This window comes from Terrapene carolina, unplaced genomic scaffold, assembly GCF_002925995.2.
Source record: "Terrapene carolina triunguis isolate 2854851 unplaced genomic scaffold, T_m_triunguis-2.0 Scaffold179, whole genome shotgun sequence".
In the NCBI taxonomy this organism is placed as follows: Eukaryota; Metazoa; Chordata; order Testudines; family Emydidae; genus Terrapene; species Terrapene triunguis.
The window spans coordinates 4879168-4894009 of NW_020664530.1; the positions used below are offsets into that span (position 1 = coordinate 4879168).

A 14842-nucleotide genomic window follows, 5' to 3' on the forward strand; every position below is an offset into this window, starting at 1 on the left:
ATAATGGTAAGGAAAGAGGAAAAAGTATTGCAACCATACGACAAATTTCTGAAGTATCTGTACATGCAGGAGACAACAGGGGAAACTGGTTACCCTCTCCTGATGAGGACATAAGAACAGGTAATTGGGTCAGACCAATGGTCCATCTATAAGGGTCTATGGACCAGAACCCAGGTCTGACTTTTCCATCATGCTACTGGTAAGCTGTGGGAGCACTGTGGCGAGCACCTGCTCCAGGAAGTACCACCCAAGGAAGCCAGAGTGATAGTATCTTGCAGCCCTCTGATGGGCCAAATGCCCTATTTAACCCTAGGAATTACCCCGGGAAGTTGTCTGGACAATCACATAGATTTTGACCTACAGTGACTCCAGACATTGCCTTGTCTCCTGATCTCCAATACAAACCTGACTCTGACCCTGATTCCTGCCTGGTTCTACCACTGACTTCCAGTCTCTGACCCCGGCCCGAATCTGACCCAGACTCTTGCTTATTGAACCTGACTCTTGTGATTCCTCTGGCTCCTGCTCAGCAACTATTGTCCCTGATGTGCAGACCCCAACCCAGCTGTGACTGCTCGCCAGACTGCAAACACCCCAGTCCCTTATACCATCTAGCCCAGTATCCTTCCAGATGATTCAGAGGGAGTGAACAAAACAGGGCAATTTATCCAGTGATCCATCCTGCCATCCAGTCCCAGCTTCCAGCCAGGGCCGGCTCCAGGGTTTTGGCCGCCCCAAGCAGCCAAAAAAAAAAAAAAGCCACGATCGCAATCGCGATCTGCGGCGGCAATTCGGCAGGAGGTCCTTCGCTCCGAGCGGGAGTGAGGGACCGTCCGCCGAATAGCCGCCGAATAGCTGGATGTGCCGCCCCTCTCTGAAGTGGCCGCCCCAACCACCTGTTTGGTAAGCTGGTGCCTGGAGCCGGCCCTGCTTCCAGCAGTCAGAGGTTAGTGACACCCAGAGCACGGGGTTGCATCCCTGACCATCTTGGCTAATAACCATTGATGGACCGATCATCCATGAACGTATCTAGTTCTTTTTTGAACCCAGTTATATTTTTGGCCTACACAACCCTCCCTTAAGCCTGTTGCCTATTAGTTTCATTGGGTGACCACTGGTTCTTGTGTTATTTGAAGGGGTAAATAACATATCCTTATTCACTTTCTCCACACCATTCATGATTTTATAGACCTCCATCATGCCCCCCCCACCACCTTGGTCATCTCTTTCCCCAGCTGAACAGTCCTAGTCTTTTAAATCTCTTCTCCTATGAAAGCTTTTCCATTCCCGTAACCACTTCTATTACCTTTCTCTGTACTTTTTTCAAATTCTCAAATATCTTTTTTGAGACAGAACAACCAGAACTGCACATAGCATTCAAAGTGTAGGCATATCATGGATTTATATAGTGGCATGATGATATTTTTTTGTCTCATTATCTATTCCTTTCCTAATGGTTCCTAACATTCTATTACCCTTTTTTTTTAAACTGCTGCTGCACATTAAAAACATCTGCTCAGAGAACTAGCCACAATGACTCCAAGATCTTTCTTGAGTGATAACAGCTAAATTAGACCCCATCAATTTGTATGTATAGTTAGGATTATGTTTTCCACTGTGCATTACTTTGTGTTTGGGAACTTTGAATTTCATCTGCCATTCTGTTGCCCAATCACCTAGTTTTATAACTCTTGATCCCTTTGTAACTCTTGGCACTCTGCTTTGTACTTAACTATCTTGAGTAACTTTGTATCATCTGCAAATTTTGCCACCTCACTGTTTACCCCCTTTTCCAGATCATTTATGAATATGATGAACATCACTGATCCCAGTACAGATCTTTGGGGGACCCTACTATTTACTTATCTCTATTGTAAAACCAACCATTTATTCCTACCCTTTGTTTCCTATCTTTCAACCAATTACTGATCTATGAGGGGACCTTACCTTTTATTCCATGACTACATATTTTGCTTAAGAGCCTTTAGTAAGGGACTTTCTGAAAGTCCAAGTACACACTATCAACTGCATCACCCTTGTCGACACCTTCAAAGAATTCTAAGACTGGTGAGGCATGATTTCCCTTTACAAAAGCCATATTTACTGTTCCCTAACAAATCACGTTAATCTAGGTGTCTGTTAATTCTGTTCTTTACTATAGTTTCAATCAATTTGCCTGCTACTAAGGTCAGTCTTACTGGCCTGTAATTGCCAGGATCACCTCTGGAGCCTTTTTAAAAAGTCAGCATCACATTAGCTATCCATCAGTCATCTGGTACAGAGGCTGGTTTAAGTGATAGGTTACATACCACAGTTGTTAGTTTGTAATCTCCATGCAGCTTGCACACATTTCAGTCTTGTGACAGTTCCTCTTAATTTCCATTTAACTAACCACCCCATTTTTGTGTAGATCTCCTTTTTGAAGTGAAACCCTGCTATGGTGGGTTTCTTTGCTATTTCCCTCCCCTACAAGGATGTTAAATTTAATTACATTATGGTCACTTCTACCAAGCGGTTCAGCAATAATCACATCTTGGACCATATCCTACGTGCCATTTAGGACTAAATCAAGAGTTGCCTCTCCCCTTGTGGGTTCCAATGACTAGCTTCTCCAAGAAGCAGTCATTTGTGGTGTCTAGAAAGTTTTCTCTCTGCATCCAGTCCCGCGATGACATGTTTACAGTCAATATAGGGATAGTTCCCTATATTGTTATTGGGTTTCCTGTTTTTGTAGCCTCTCTCATCTTCCTGAGCATTTCCAATCACCATCACCATCCTGCTCAGGTGGTCAGTAGTGTATTCCCACTGCTATGATCTTATTATTCAAACATGGAATTTCTATCCATAGAGATTCTATGGTACTGATGGATTCATTTAAGACTTTTACTGTATTTGACTCTGATTTCTCTCACATAAAGTGCCACTCCCCCTACTCTATCATTCCTATGTATTTTTAACCAAGTATTACCATGTCCCATTGATCATCATCATTCTACCAAGTTTCTGTGATGCCTATCATATCAATTAATCTCCTCATTTAATACCACACAAAGTTCACCCTTGTAGTATTTAAGCATTCTAGCATTTATATACAAGCACTTATAAACTATCAATGTTTAGTCAGCCTTCATATAATGTAACTGAATGGCACTATTTTGTTTTACTGTTTCGCTTCAGTTCCCACCTGTACTTTATCAACTTTTATCCTCTTCTTTTTACTAGACTATAGAGTATCCCTTTCAATAAATCCTCCCCTAAGAGACCATCTGTCCAAATCGCATTCTGCTCCATGCCTATGAGCTTTGCCCCAGCCCTTAGTTTAAAAATTCCTCTAGGACCATCTTAAATTTACATACAAGCAATCTAGTTCCTTTTTAATTTAGGTAGAGCCCATCCTTCCTGTATAGGTTCCTTCTCTCCCAAACAGTTTGATTGTTACTAATAAACCTAAATCTTTCCTTCCAACATCATCTCATTCACACATTGAAATCCTACAGTTCTGCCTATCTAACTGGCCCTGGGTATGGAACTGGAAGCATTTCAGAGAATACTACCATGGAGGTCCTGGCCTCTAACCTAGCAGTCTCAATTTGGCCTCAAGTACCTCTCCTATCTTTCCCTATGCCATTGGTATGTACCATGACCACTGGCTCCTCCCCAGCACTGGACATACGTCTATATCTAGATGTCTTGAGAGGTCTGCAACCTTCATACCCAATAGGCAATTCACCATGCTATTCTCCCAGCCATCACAAGCCCAACTATCAAATCCTCCATTACTATTATCTGTCTCTTCCTAACAGGGGTTCTCTCTCCTGGAGAGGTATTCTCAGTAGGAGACGAGTCATGACATCATCTGGAAGGAGGGTCTGAATATGACAGCTCACATTGTCCTAAAAGTGTATGTCCATTTCTACTCTGAATAAGAAAAAGGTAACAATATATTTTCAGATTTGAAGATAATTTCATTCCAAGGAAGACTGTCTTATGCCTCATACATTTTTCAAATGTATGGAAGGAAACAACTGATCAATATTTTAAACTTAAATTCAGACTATGCAGCGATATGCAAGGTTTAATGAAGTGAAATCTTTCAAAATGACAAAGTTTTCTGTGGGAGTATCGTGGCATTAGGAGCAATTATATAGGGTTGATTTAATCAAACAAGATATTTGCTGGCAGATCAGACTGAATTTCTTTCTCTGAAAGCATCTGTTTAAACTTTTGAAAGCTTTTTGTACCCTTTGTTGTATGGATATTAGGGTGTCTAGAAAAAGACACCAGGCTAGAGAATAAATCTCATGTAAATGAGGTTGAGAGTGTGCATCTTTAAAAAAAAGTTTGCTTGTAAGTAGAACTGTGCTGAAAAAAAAAAACATTTCCACTTTGAGCATTTGCATACAAATTTATGGAGCAATTTGGAGTCTATTTACAACTTATTAATTCTGTTTGATGATGAACTCTATGTTTATCAAATTACAAATGCTATTTTGATTGAAAGGCTAGTTTGCCTTCTCTGCTGTCTTTTTATCTCCATCCTGAGTTGAAATTCCAAGAGATAGTGACAGAGTGCTAATAATGTGGAGGAGGAGGAGGTCATTAAACCTTTATGGTCCTCTATTCAAGTGGAAGCACCTTTGGACAAAAAGTTCACTACTGCCCAGAGGAACCAGTCTACGCAGGTGAGCTGGTAACTAAGCAACTGATCAGCTGATAGGGGTTTTGGAGCTCACCAGGATATTATCTGACAAAGGAAATTGGAGACCTATAAAAGGAAGGTACTCTGATCAGCCATTTGAGAGAGGTGAAGAGACCAGGACCCCAAGCCCAGGCTCACTAGGAGGAAGGAAGATGATGAGTGTAAAGCAGAAACCCAGACCCCATGAACAGATACTGACCAATTCCAAAGAGCTCTTGGAGTGTAACGAAACAGAGGCAGGGATTTGTGTTCAGCAAATAGTAAAGAATTGCCCACAAGCTTAGAGCTCTTGGAAAGGGGGTGCTTAAATTACTGGTGTGTCTTAGGGGTCAACGGTGGTCCTGGGTAGGGTTGCCACCTCCAAAATGCAGAAAAACTGGTCATTGGGCACTCCCACCAACAAAAAAGGTCCTGGTCCCAACTCTGGCTAATTACTAAAATCTTTTAGAGAACCATGTTACACCCTCAGTCTCTCTCTTACACGCAGTATTTTGATGTGAATTTATCATTGTTCTGGCCTTATGCTAACATGGCACTGCACTCCAGTCTAGGGGGTGGGAGTTGTAGAGCGAGCTAATATGTCCCAAGTTGTGGGGAGGGAAGAAGCACATTAAATCTTTGAACTGGGAAGGTAATACAAGAACTGGCCAGGCCAATTAAAAACCAGCCAGATGGCAATCCTAGTCCCATGGACCTAAGGCAGCTGGTTTGCAAGATCACACTTCCACAAAGGGGTAGCAGACAGAGGCTGTGCTGAGGAAGCATTCCAGAGAGACCAAAGACAGACGGTGCTGGACCCTACCCTCATTAAGGGAAGCTTAGTTACATCATGGTGGGACTCAAACACAGCAGCTCGGTGAACATGCAGAAAGGGGAGCTCAGTTAGGGCTGTGACAATTATTATAAGTGATATATTTTGTGAAGATGTGATTTTTTTCCTATTAGTGAGAATTTTATCCAAATACAGATGCTGAGCTGGGTTAACTGAAACCTTATGATTGCTTCCTCCCTGAGCATCCTGAGCTACCACAGTTGTGGGTTCAAAATACTTGCACTTTGCTCAACCTTGCCTGTTCATTTCAAAGTGCCTTGCAGAAACCTGACTTCTGGAGGAGCGCTGTTGGTACTGCAGCCCCCAGCCACTGGATTAAGCTACATTACCTGTTCCAATGAGAGGTAGCAATTCAGTGTTGTTTTAAGACATTTTTCCATCTTTGAGCGGTTTTTGTGGGGAAATTTTGACTGAAATCTTGTCTGCTGTTCTAGATTATGTCCTTTTTTTTACATTTTGCTATTCAATATTATGGGCAGTTTCCTTAATAATGCCCACATTAAAATGAGATGAGTATCTCATGAAATTGTCACAGTGATTGTGTACATAAATAGATCAAGTACTTTCTTGCCAGGGGATTCAGTCTCTATTGGCCTCAGGACAGCAGGAAGACATTCCTTCCCCTCCTCCCCACTTTTTTAAAGGATATTTTCTCCCAATGGGTCAAATCCGGAGGGGTGTTGAGCACCTGTATTTTTTTTCTAGAGTCAATGAGTTGCAGGTGCTCGGCCCCACTCAGGATCTCTATGTCTCTTCTGAAGAGGGACTGGCTTCACGAACACGCTTGCTAAAGTCTGTCTAGAGGAGAGGGAAGCATCTGAGATTTGAAAGACGCCAGAGACTCAGAGTTCTCTGTGTTCAGAATTTCATAGAACACGTGTCTTGGGCACCTCCCTGGGGGATAAACTGGTGACCACTAGAGCTGAACGCATGAGTCTCTGTAGCTTGAGCTAAAGACTCTAACTGAAAGCAATAACAGAACCACATCCTCTGTGGAGTGAGCAGAAGGGGATGCTAGTGCATGCTGACCAGTGGGTTATACCACCATGCTGGAGAACTTTGCACTTATGCCATAAGCCAATTCTGTGGATGTGTGCTGTAATATTTAATAAGCACTCAAGTTGGTTGTAGAGAAGGCACTATTGCATGGCACTCAGCTCAATCAGATTCTGTTGAGCCATCTAAGATCATATATTCACATAGGGCATGTTCTAGGCAAATATGCCTGTCACTCCCATACCCATTTTACATCATTTTATTAGAATAGCCGTTCACAGTAACAATAATCCCTATCCTTAAAGGTGCATAGTTGAAGAAGCTTTTAGAATTTATGATGGAACCAGCCTACAGAGACACACTTAACTTTGAATGAGAGTCCTTTGTACATGCAAAAGCTAAAGAAACTGCAAAACCCCAGGTCAGATAACTTTAAAAAGAAGATGGGAAATAGTTCTTGGTTACAGCAATGAATGTGACTAGAAAGCAGCATGTTGTATCTTAGCCTAGAAATGAATAGATGCTCAAAAAGCTATTTTGTAGCAGGTGGGGGAACTAACATAGCACTAGATCTTGTTCCGCTGTTGGCAATGATAAGAATGTGGATGGAATAATCCCTTTGCTTACTGCTGCAGCATAAAGAGCCAAGAAAACTGAGCACATGCCATGCAACAAACACCCAACGCACCCTCCCTCCCCAAAAAAATCTTCAGCTGAGGAATTTTCTGTAGGCTCTAAGGGGCAAAACAAGAAACAACTGAATTTTATCTGTGGCTCTAAAATGTGACTATCATTTAAAATAGGATAGAAACACTCATAGAAATTTGGATTCAGTTGCAAGATTAACCTTTAAAAAAAAAAAAAACCAGAAGGAGAGGGAATAGAAGGTATAATATTCCAGGCAAAAACCAGGTAGAGTCCAATTGAAACAACCCAATTTCTTTTTCTAACAGACTGAAGTCCAGAGATGTTGATGAATTCTAATTTAGACAAGGAAAGCACTAGGCTGTAAATCCAATCAGGGATTTACTGGTCTTGTCAACTGTTTTGTGTAAGATAATAAATACCTCCACATCTATTAAGAAAGTGAGGAATGAGACTAAGGCCTGGTCTACATCTAAAACGTAGGTCGACCTAGCTACATCTTTCAGGGCTGAAAAGAATATTCACACCCTGATCAGTATAGTTAGGTTGACCCAACTCTCAGTGTAGACACAGACAGGAAAGGTGGATGACTTACATCGATGGAAAACCCTCCTCTGTTGATGCAGGCAACATCTACACTATGGTTTATAGTGGCACAGTGCTGTAGCTATGCCGCTGTAGTGTAGGCAGATCCTAAGAGCCAGATCCTGCTTCCATTGAAGCCAGATGGTAAAATTTGCATTAAATTCAGCAGAAGCAGCAGTAAGCCCTGTTGAAAAGTCATTCACTAGCTGGTGTGCATCCTTGCGGCTGGGTGCAATGTAGCAGGCCCTCTGTCTCTGTTGCCTCATGGGTCACAGCTTGGGCCACTCTGAGGTCTATTCCTTTTCTCAACTCAGGCCTCCAGACAGGTTACTTGGAGCCTCATCCCTTCCAAGGTAACAGAAAAGTCCAAACAAACCCTGAAGTTCACTGACCTTATCCCACCTCTTCAGTCTTGGTTCAGGTGCAACCACGTGGGCTGCTGGTGTTGGGGGTGCTGGGATTAGGGTGACCAGACAGCAAGTGAGAAAAATCAGGACAGGAGGTGGGGGGGGGGGCAATAGGAGCCTATATAAGAAACAGACCCCAAAATCAGGACTGTCTATGAAATCAGGACAGCTGATCACCCTAGCCGGGATTGGGGGCACCGGGCTCAGGGTGCTGTTTTTGTTCACGACAAAAGGGAAAATAGAATGTCTGAAGTTAAATGTTTCAGGTATTTCATACGTGGACTCATTTTTCACTAACCTCCTAGAATGTTCTGGACCTTTGTAGAATCTCCTGGAACCTTCCAGACTTTTTGAGAACCACATTTTCCTCCAACCTCGTAGAATATTGTCAGCCAGTCAGATGTAAGTGTGACGGGTTGAACCCCTCCCCCATCCGGGATGCCACCTGATGTACTGGAGTTTAACTGAGCCTCTCCTGCTCAACCAGCCTGGGTTCCCTCTCCGTGCTTTGCTGAATTAGGCTCTCCGGCCTCTTGCAGCACACACACACACACACAGGTGGGGCCACACCCGACTACAGACACAGACTGAAGTCAGCTCTGTGTGAGATGGCTCCCGCAGCACTCACATGCCCACCCCTTTTGGGAGACAAAACCAAAATAATACTGTCTTGCACTGTATAGAAATATCTGCACAGCACAAGCTCATAAAATTCACCCTCTTCCTCAATGTGAAAAGAGATATGCATGACTTCTTGCACACACACGCCCCCCGCCCGCTCCCAATTAGAAATTGCATAAACTGGGTTTACTAACAAGCAAAACAAAATTTTATTAACTATAACAGGCAGATTTTAAGTGGTTCAGGGGATAGAAAACAGAATAAAGCAGATTACTAAGCAAATAAAACAAAATACAGAACTAAGCTTGACACACTAGATAGGGTAAGAATTTGCTAATTTGTATCCTGAATGATAAACAGGCTGGCAGAGTCTTAAATTGCTTTGTCTTTCCCAGGTTTTCTTACACAGGCTAAAATTCCTTCCAGCCTGGGACCATCACTTTCCACCGTTCAGTTTTTGTTCCTAAGGTGTTTCCAGGTGTGTTGTAGGGAGAGTGAGGCCCCCTCACGGTATCATTATCTCTCTTTGATATCTTCCCCCACTTGCTGGAAAGCTTTTTTCCTTTGACCTGGATCAAACAGTGCCCATTGTGTAGAGCTATCTCTGAGAGGTTTCTATTGCACACAGTTCCTGGGGTACTCCTTATGCTTGTGTGCATTTCTTCAATAAGCCACTAACATTGTTTGGCCTCATCCAACGTAGCACATTTGAAATACAGAGACATGGTCAATATTCCCAGCTTCAGATACAAAAATGATATATGCATACAAATTGGATAATCACATTCAGTAAATTATAACTTTTCCAATGGTATCTTACAAGATCCATCTTGCATAAAGTACATCTCAGTTATGTCATATCAGTATCATAAGCATATTTCCATAAAGAATATGGAGTGCAACATCACAATAAGAACAAACTGAAGTGAAGTGAGAGCCCAGCTGTGATATTGTGAATCTTGTTTTATTGTGAAAGTGTAGTTGTGTTTTAAGACTTGAAGAGTAAGTAGCAACTAATAAAGGACGTATTTAATGAGACGCCATAGAGATCTATTGAATGCCTGTCTACCCAACAATATAAAAGAAATACTTTTACTTCTTTTATCATGCTTAACACGTAATGTTTGATGACTGTCTAAGACTGCAGAACATAGACTTTTGCTTTCCCTAATACCGTCTGTTTTCCCCCATAGAAAATAAAAGAAGAAGCCTTCAGGGGCTCACCATAGGAAGCAAAAAGTTCAATTGCAATCTAGTTTGCTGCAAGGGTCAAATTTGATGGGAAACAAATGGGGTAGGGAGCACCAAAGATGCTCCTTGACTGGGGTGCCATTTGGTCTAGGTCCAGCCTTGGAGGGGGGCGGTAGGGAACGCAGGCTGAGACTTTTTCTCTGGGGTCTAGTCCAGGGCCCTTCTGATAAGCAGCAAGGATCTATTTCTTATTGTCCCTCTGTAGCTCCTTGCGCTGCTTCCTACCTTTACCTCTCTGAAGACATCTGTCATGGAGCTGCTTTCTCCAGTGCCCTCTGCCTTATGTTTTGTCTCTCTGCAGCTTTCGCCCAGTCTGTTACCAAGGAACTTTCTCAGGAAACACTTAGTCTCTCTAGCAGTTACCCTCTCCTGTCTGAGCCACAGCCTTTTACCCCAGCTGTGGTTAATTGGCCAGTTAGTTGCAGCTGGAGAGGTAGCTGGGGCATCTACTAAACCCTTCCTGGCTGCCACAACCTGGGGTCTATGCATAGCAGACATGCCATTTATAATGGACTTTACTTTGTTTCTGCTGTGTCAACTTGAGCACCGTAGAGCTGTTCATGCTTTCACCCACTTAAACACTTTAGTTTAACCCTTTCCAGGCTCAGGCCCTTAATTGTGATGAAGAAAATGTTGGTCAGCAGGTGAATGCATGATAAAGGCCGGAGACCCTCACAACTGGTAGAAGATTATTTCTATTATTTTTCAGGGAGAAAATGGAGGATACAGAATTCATGGTAAAAGTTTCAAAGCTATTTAACTGAGTTGGATGCCCATTAATTTCTAGGGATAACTGGACATCCAGATTCCTTCAAGTCCTTTGAAAAATCTCAGCTCCAACCATCCCCACTTCCACGCTCCTAAATTTGTCTCCTTTTCCAACCAATCCCAATCTCTCCCCCCCCCCCAACTCCTAGTGTCTTCCTCTTGCCAGTTTTCTGTCTCAATCTATTCCTTCTGCTACTCCCTGTACATCCTCTACTTCCTCTTCTAGGCTACCTGGGAGTCAGTAGGAGGAGCACTGAAAGCACGGCGAGGGACAGACTTCCTGCTCTCAGTTCTGAGATTGTTTCACTTCCTGAGCCATGGAACCAGTGAGATGAGAACCCAGGATCTTTGGCACCCTATATGAAAGCACTGCTTCTAGGCCACTAAGCATCACAGCAGCCCACAGCCACTAGGAGCAACAATTGCAGGGAAAGCCTAGCTCAGACCTGACAGCTCTGGGATGGCACATGCTCTGTTCTGTGGGGACCATGCATGGGCAGGCCAGGCCAGTCACAGGTGCTCCGAGTAGAAAATCTTTGCAGAATTTAGGTGCCAAGTTATAATAAATCTGAGCATATGAAAACAGATTTTTTTTCCAGAGGCTCATAACTTGATCAAATTTGGGTAGTATTCCCATAGAAACAGCAAACTGATGATACCGCCCCAGTTTTCAAAACGTATTTCCCTACTCTTGTTCTTGCAAATGTGGAACCATTTTTTTTGAAATGTTAAAAAAACAACCCCTACCTCTCCCCTTCCCCCCTCCAAAAAAAACACAAAAAAACCCAACAACAAACCCCCCAACTCAGCCTGAGGCAGACACCCAGCATGGAAAATTTCAGCCCAAATGATTTAAGCTTGGCAAAGTTATAAATAACTGGAAACAGAGTTTTATAAAGGAAATGTCCAGGCAATATTAACTGTAGGCAGGCTACTAGCCCTGCCTATAATAATGCAGACTGTGCAGAGAGGATACACTGTATGCTTTCTCATGGACACTTAGTTATGCTTTCCGGTTTTGTTGTTCCCTGAGACTAAATTCAAATTCATTTAGGCTGAAATGATCCGTTTGCTGTATCAGTATGGAGGAAAGCAATAATAACCATGCAATTCATAAAAGCCTGCTAGCTTGTATTGCTGTATAAATGTCTGCTTTCAATGCAAACTGACAAATCCAAAAAAGGAGGAAAATACAGAGGAAGTGTTTAGTCTTCCCTTTAAGCAGAGAGATGTCTGTATAGCATAGCAAGTATACTTGGTAGAAAGCCAGGCTACTCTTCAACATATAAAGTGTGTTCTTATTAAAGGCTATATTCCAGCAATAAAAGTCAATACTAGTTGAGAATTGTGTGTGTGTGTGGGGGGGGAGTGTTGTCAAATGTTAGATTGTTTGCAAATAAGTGGATCCAGCTGATCTTTTTGCAGTTATATGAGTGTGTTCAGGTACATACATTTTATATTAAAATATCAGTTTGAAGAACGAAAGACAAAGCATGGAAGTGTGGGGGGGAAAGGTTTATGAATGTAGGACTAAATGATAGAATTTATAAGTGAAATTTAAAGAAAGTTACAGGTCATTTTTCTAAACACTGTCCATAAGTTTTAATATATAGATCTCTTCTCAGCAAAGCTGGTTACAAATGCTGTCAAAATTGTTTTTACAGAAAATTAGGTTTTCAATACAATTTCCCCCCCCCCCCCCCAAAAAGTATTTGCTTTCTATGGAAAATTCTGATTTTGTCAAAAACAAAACAAACCACCCAAAAATGGACAAATTTTTATTCATATATGCTGCCACAATGCCTCACAGTAGTTGTAGTTCAGCTACTTCATGCCCCAGTTCTCTTCTTTTGGCCAGGTAATCCAACCAGACTACATCTCCCATAATGCACCATGGCAACTCAGCAAGAGGGGAAAATCATGGTGCATCATGGGAGGTATAGTTGAGAAAGGGAGCCCATATAAAATGTTGGCACGCTGCACCTGTACTACAACTCTTATGAGAAACTACGTAGCGTTTCCAAATCAAAATTTTGGGGTTTCAATTTTTTTACTAAAAAGTTGAAAGATTCCAGTGAAATTGTGAACAATTCTTTTTCATCTAAGTTTTTCTGGGAAATGTTTTTTCCAGCCAGCTCTGCTTTTAACTTGCTTCTATAATTTAGTATCTGATCCAGAGAGTCACTGAGCATCTCCCTGGGGGGTGCTGAGGGCTCTCTGATGAGAAGGTGAGCCAAGCATGCTCGTGCCTCGTTGGGTTGATTCTTTATTCCAATGATAAAACGCCACATTGTCACCGACACCTTGTGAGTGATCACTTATGAATAACTTGATTTCAGTTTACCAGGAATGATGAGCTTCTGCTGCAAACTGCTATTAAAAATCATCATTTCCCTACCTGTCAGGCTGATGCTCAGTGCAATAGATACTTCTGTGAATATTACATATCACTGCATAACTGTAACACGAGCAATGATTCTGCATTTCAAATGATGCCCCAAAAGCAAGTCAGATATAGTAGATTCTTATATATTTTATAATTTTGAAAAGGCTATTATGCAGATTCCTGAGCTTTATCTTTTACTCATCCCCATAAACAACATACACTATAATTAAAGCAAAGCATGTCTTAGAAGAACAAAATAGATTTAGCATCTCCCATAAGCACAACTTTGTGAAGGGGGAGAACAAAAAACTTGTAAGACAGTAAGAACATACTCAGTGATTATGTGCTCTGGGGCCTATATGAGAACAGTTCATATTGTAAGCATGAGAGGGATTACAAATTTGCTTGCTCTGGCAGCAAGTATATGCCTATTAACTGCATCCAGCTGTTCCAGAAAAAATGTACTGCCAAATATTTAAAGGATCTCAAGATTTAGCTTCAGGCCATGTTTCTTACAACAGAAGAGACTGGAGAAACTGTGATTTCAATACAATTAATAAAATACCAGTTATTCTACACAAAATATAAAGAATAATTCACTGTATATTTTATCTGTCATGTTTAAAGCCACTCTCACCACCCAAGATGTCTTTTCCCTAGTTGATCCTCGTGTTTACAAGTGTATGACTTACTGTTGCAAGAAATGCTCTGCCTTACTACTATGTAAATAGTATAGTATGCAACAATAGCCATAAAAACTCACCCTCTGCCATGCCTTGCAGTGCCTGAAAAGTCATAGAATGGTTTCCACAGAGCAAGAAAGAGAACATGTGTTGGGTTAGAACTAAATTTTCCATAGAATAATCCTCACTTCCCCCGATAACATAGAGAAAGCAATATTATAGAATCAAGGCCTTGTAGGTACATCTGCACTGCAACAAAAGACCTGCAGCATGGTCACAGCTGGCCTGGGTCAGCTGACTTGGTCTCATGGGGCTTGGGCTGTGGGGCTATAAAATGGCAGTGTAGAAAGTTAGACTCAGGCTGGAGTCTGGGATCTGAGACACTGCAAGGGGGGAGGGTTTCAGAGCCTGGGCTCCAATCCAAGCCCGAACATCTACACTGCAATTTTTAGCCCTGCAACCTGAGCCCTGCAAGCCTGAATCATCTGACCTGGGCTTGGAGGCTTGGTGCTGCAGGTTTTTTTAATCATAGTGTAGGCGTATCCTGAGACAAACTGCTCCCCACCTGGTAATAAATAAATAAATTCCTGTTACCATTGAAGACTACAGTGGTCTCTTCCTTTCCTAAAGGTTTCATTTAAAAAAAAATTCCTAGCCGTTCTGTGGAACCATCATTATCTACACTTTTTTTTCTACTTTTAAATTAAATGAGACTTGCGGGAAAAGATTTCAACAATTCAACCTGTTTATGAGGTTCCTAAAGAATCCCAGAAGTTATAGATGGAAGATCTCATGCTAACCTAATATTATCTTGTTCAACCTCTTACCAAGGCAGTGTTGCTCTCCACAACATATTCTGAGGTGCTTTATTCAGTCTAATTTTAAAGCAGCGAGACTTCACAAGTTTCCTTGGAAAACTATTCCAAAGCTCAATCGTCTTTTTTGTTTGGAAATGTTTCCCGAAGCCCC

At 41.9% G+C, this 14842-nt stretch overlaps 1 protein-coding gene across 1 annotated transcript in view; it reads right to left on the bottom strand.

The window, feature by feature from the left end:
* Positions 1-14019, bottom strand: part of LOC112103624 (thiamin pyrophosphokinase 1-like) — a 599015-nt gene extending 584996 nt beyond the window's left edge. Inside the window, exon 1 of the mRNA XM_026654049.2 lies at positions 13954-14019. Within this exon, the coding sequence (XP_026509834.1) occupies positions 13954-13987 (34 nt within the window). The 5' untranslated portion in view covers positions 13988-14019. The remainder of the gene's footprint in view (positions 1-13953) is intronic.
* Positions 14020-14842: the final 823 nt, after the last annotated feature.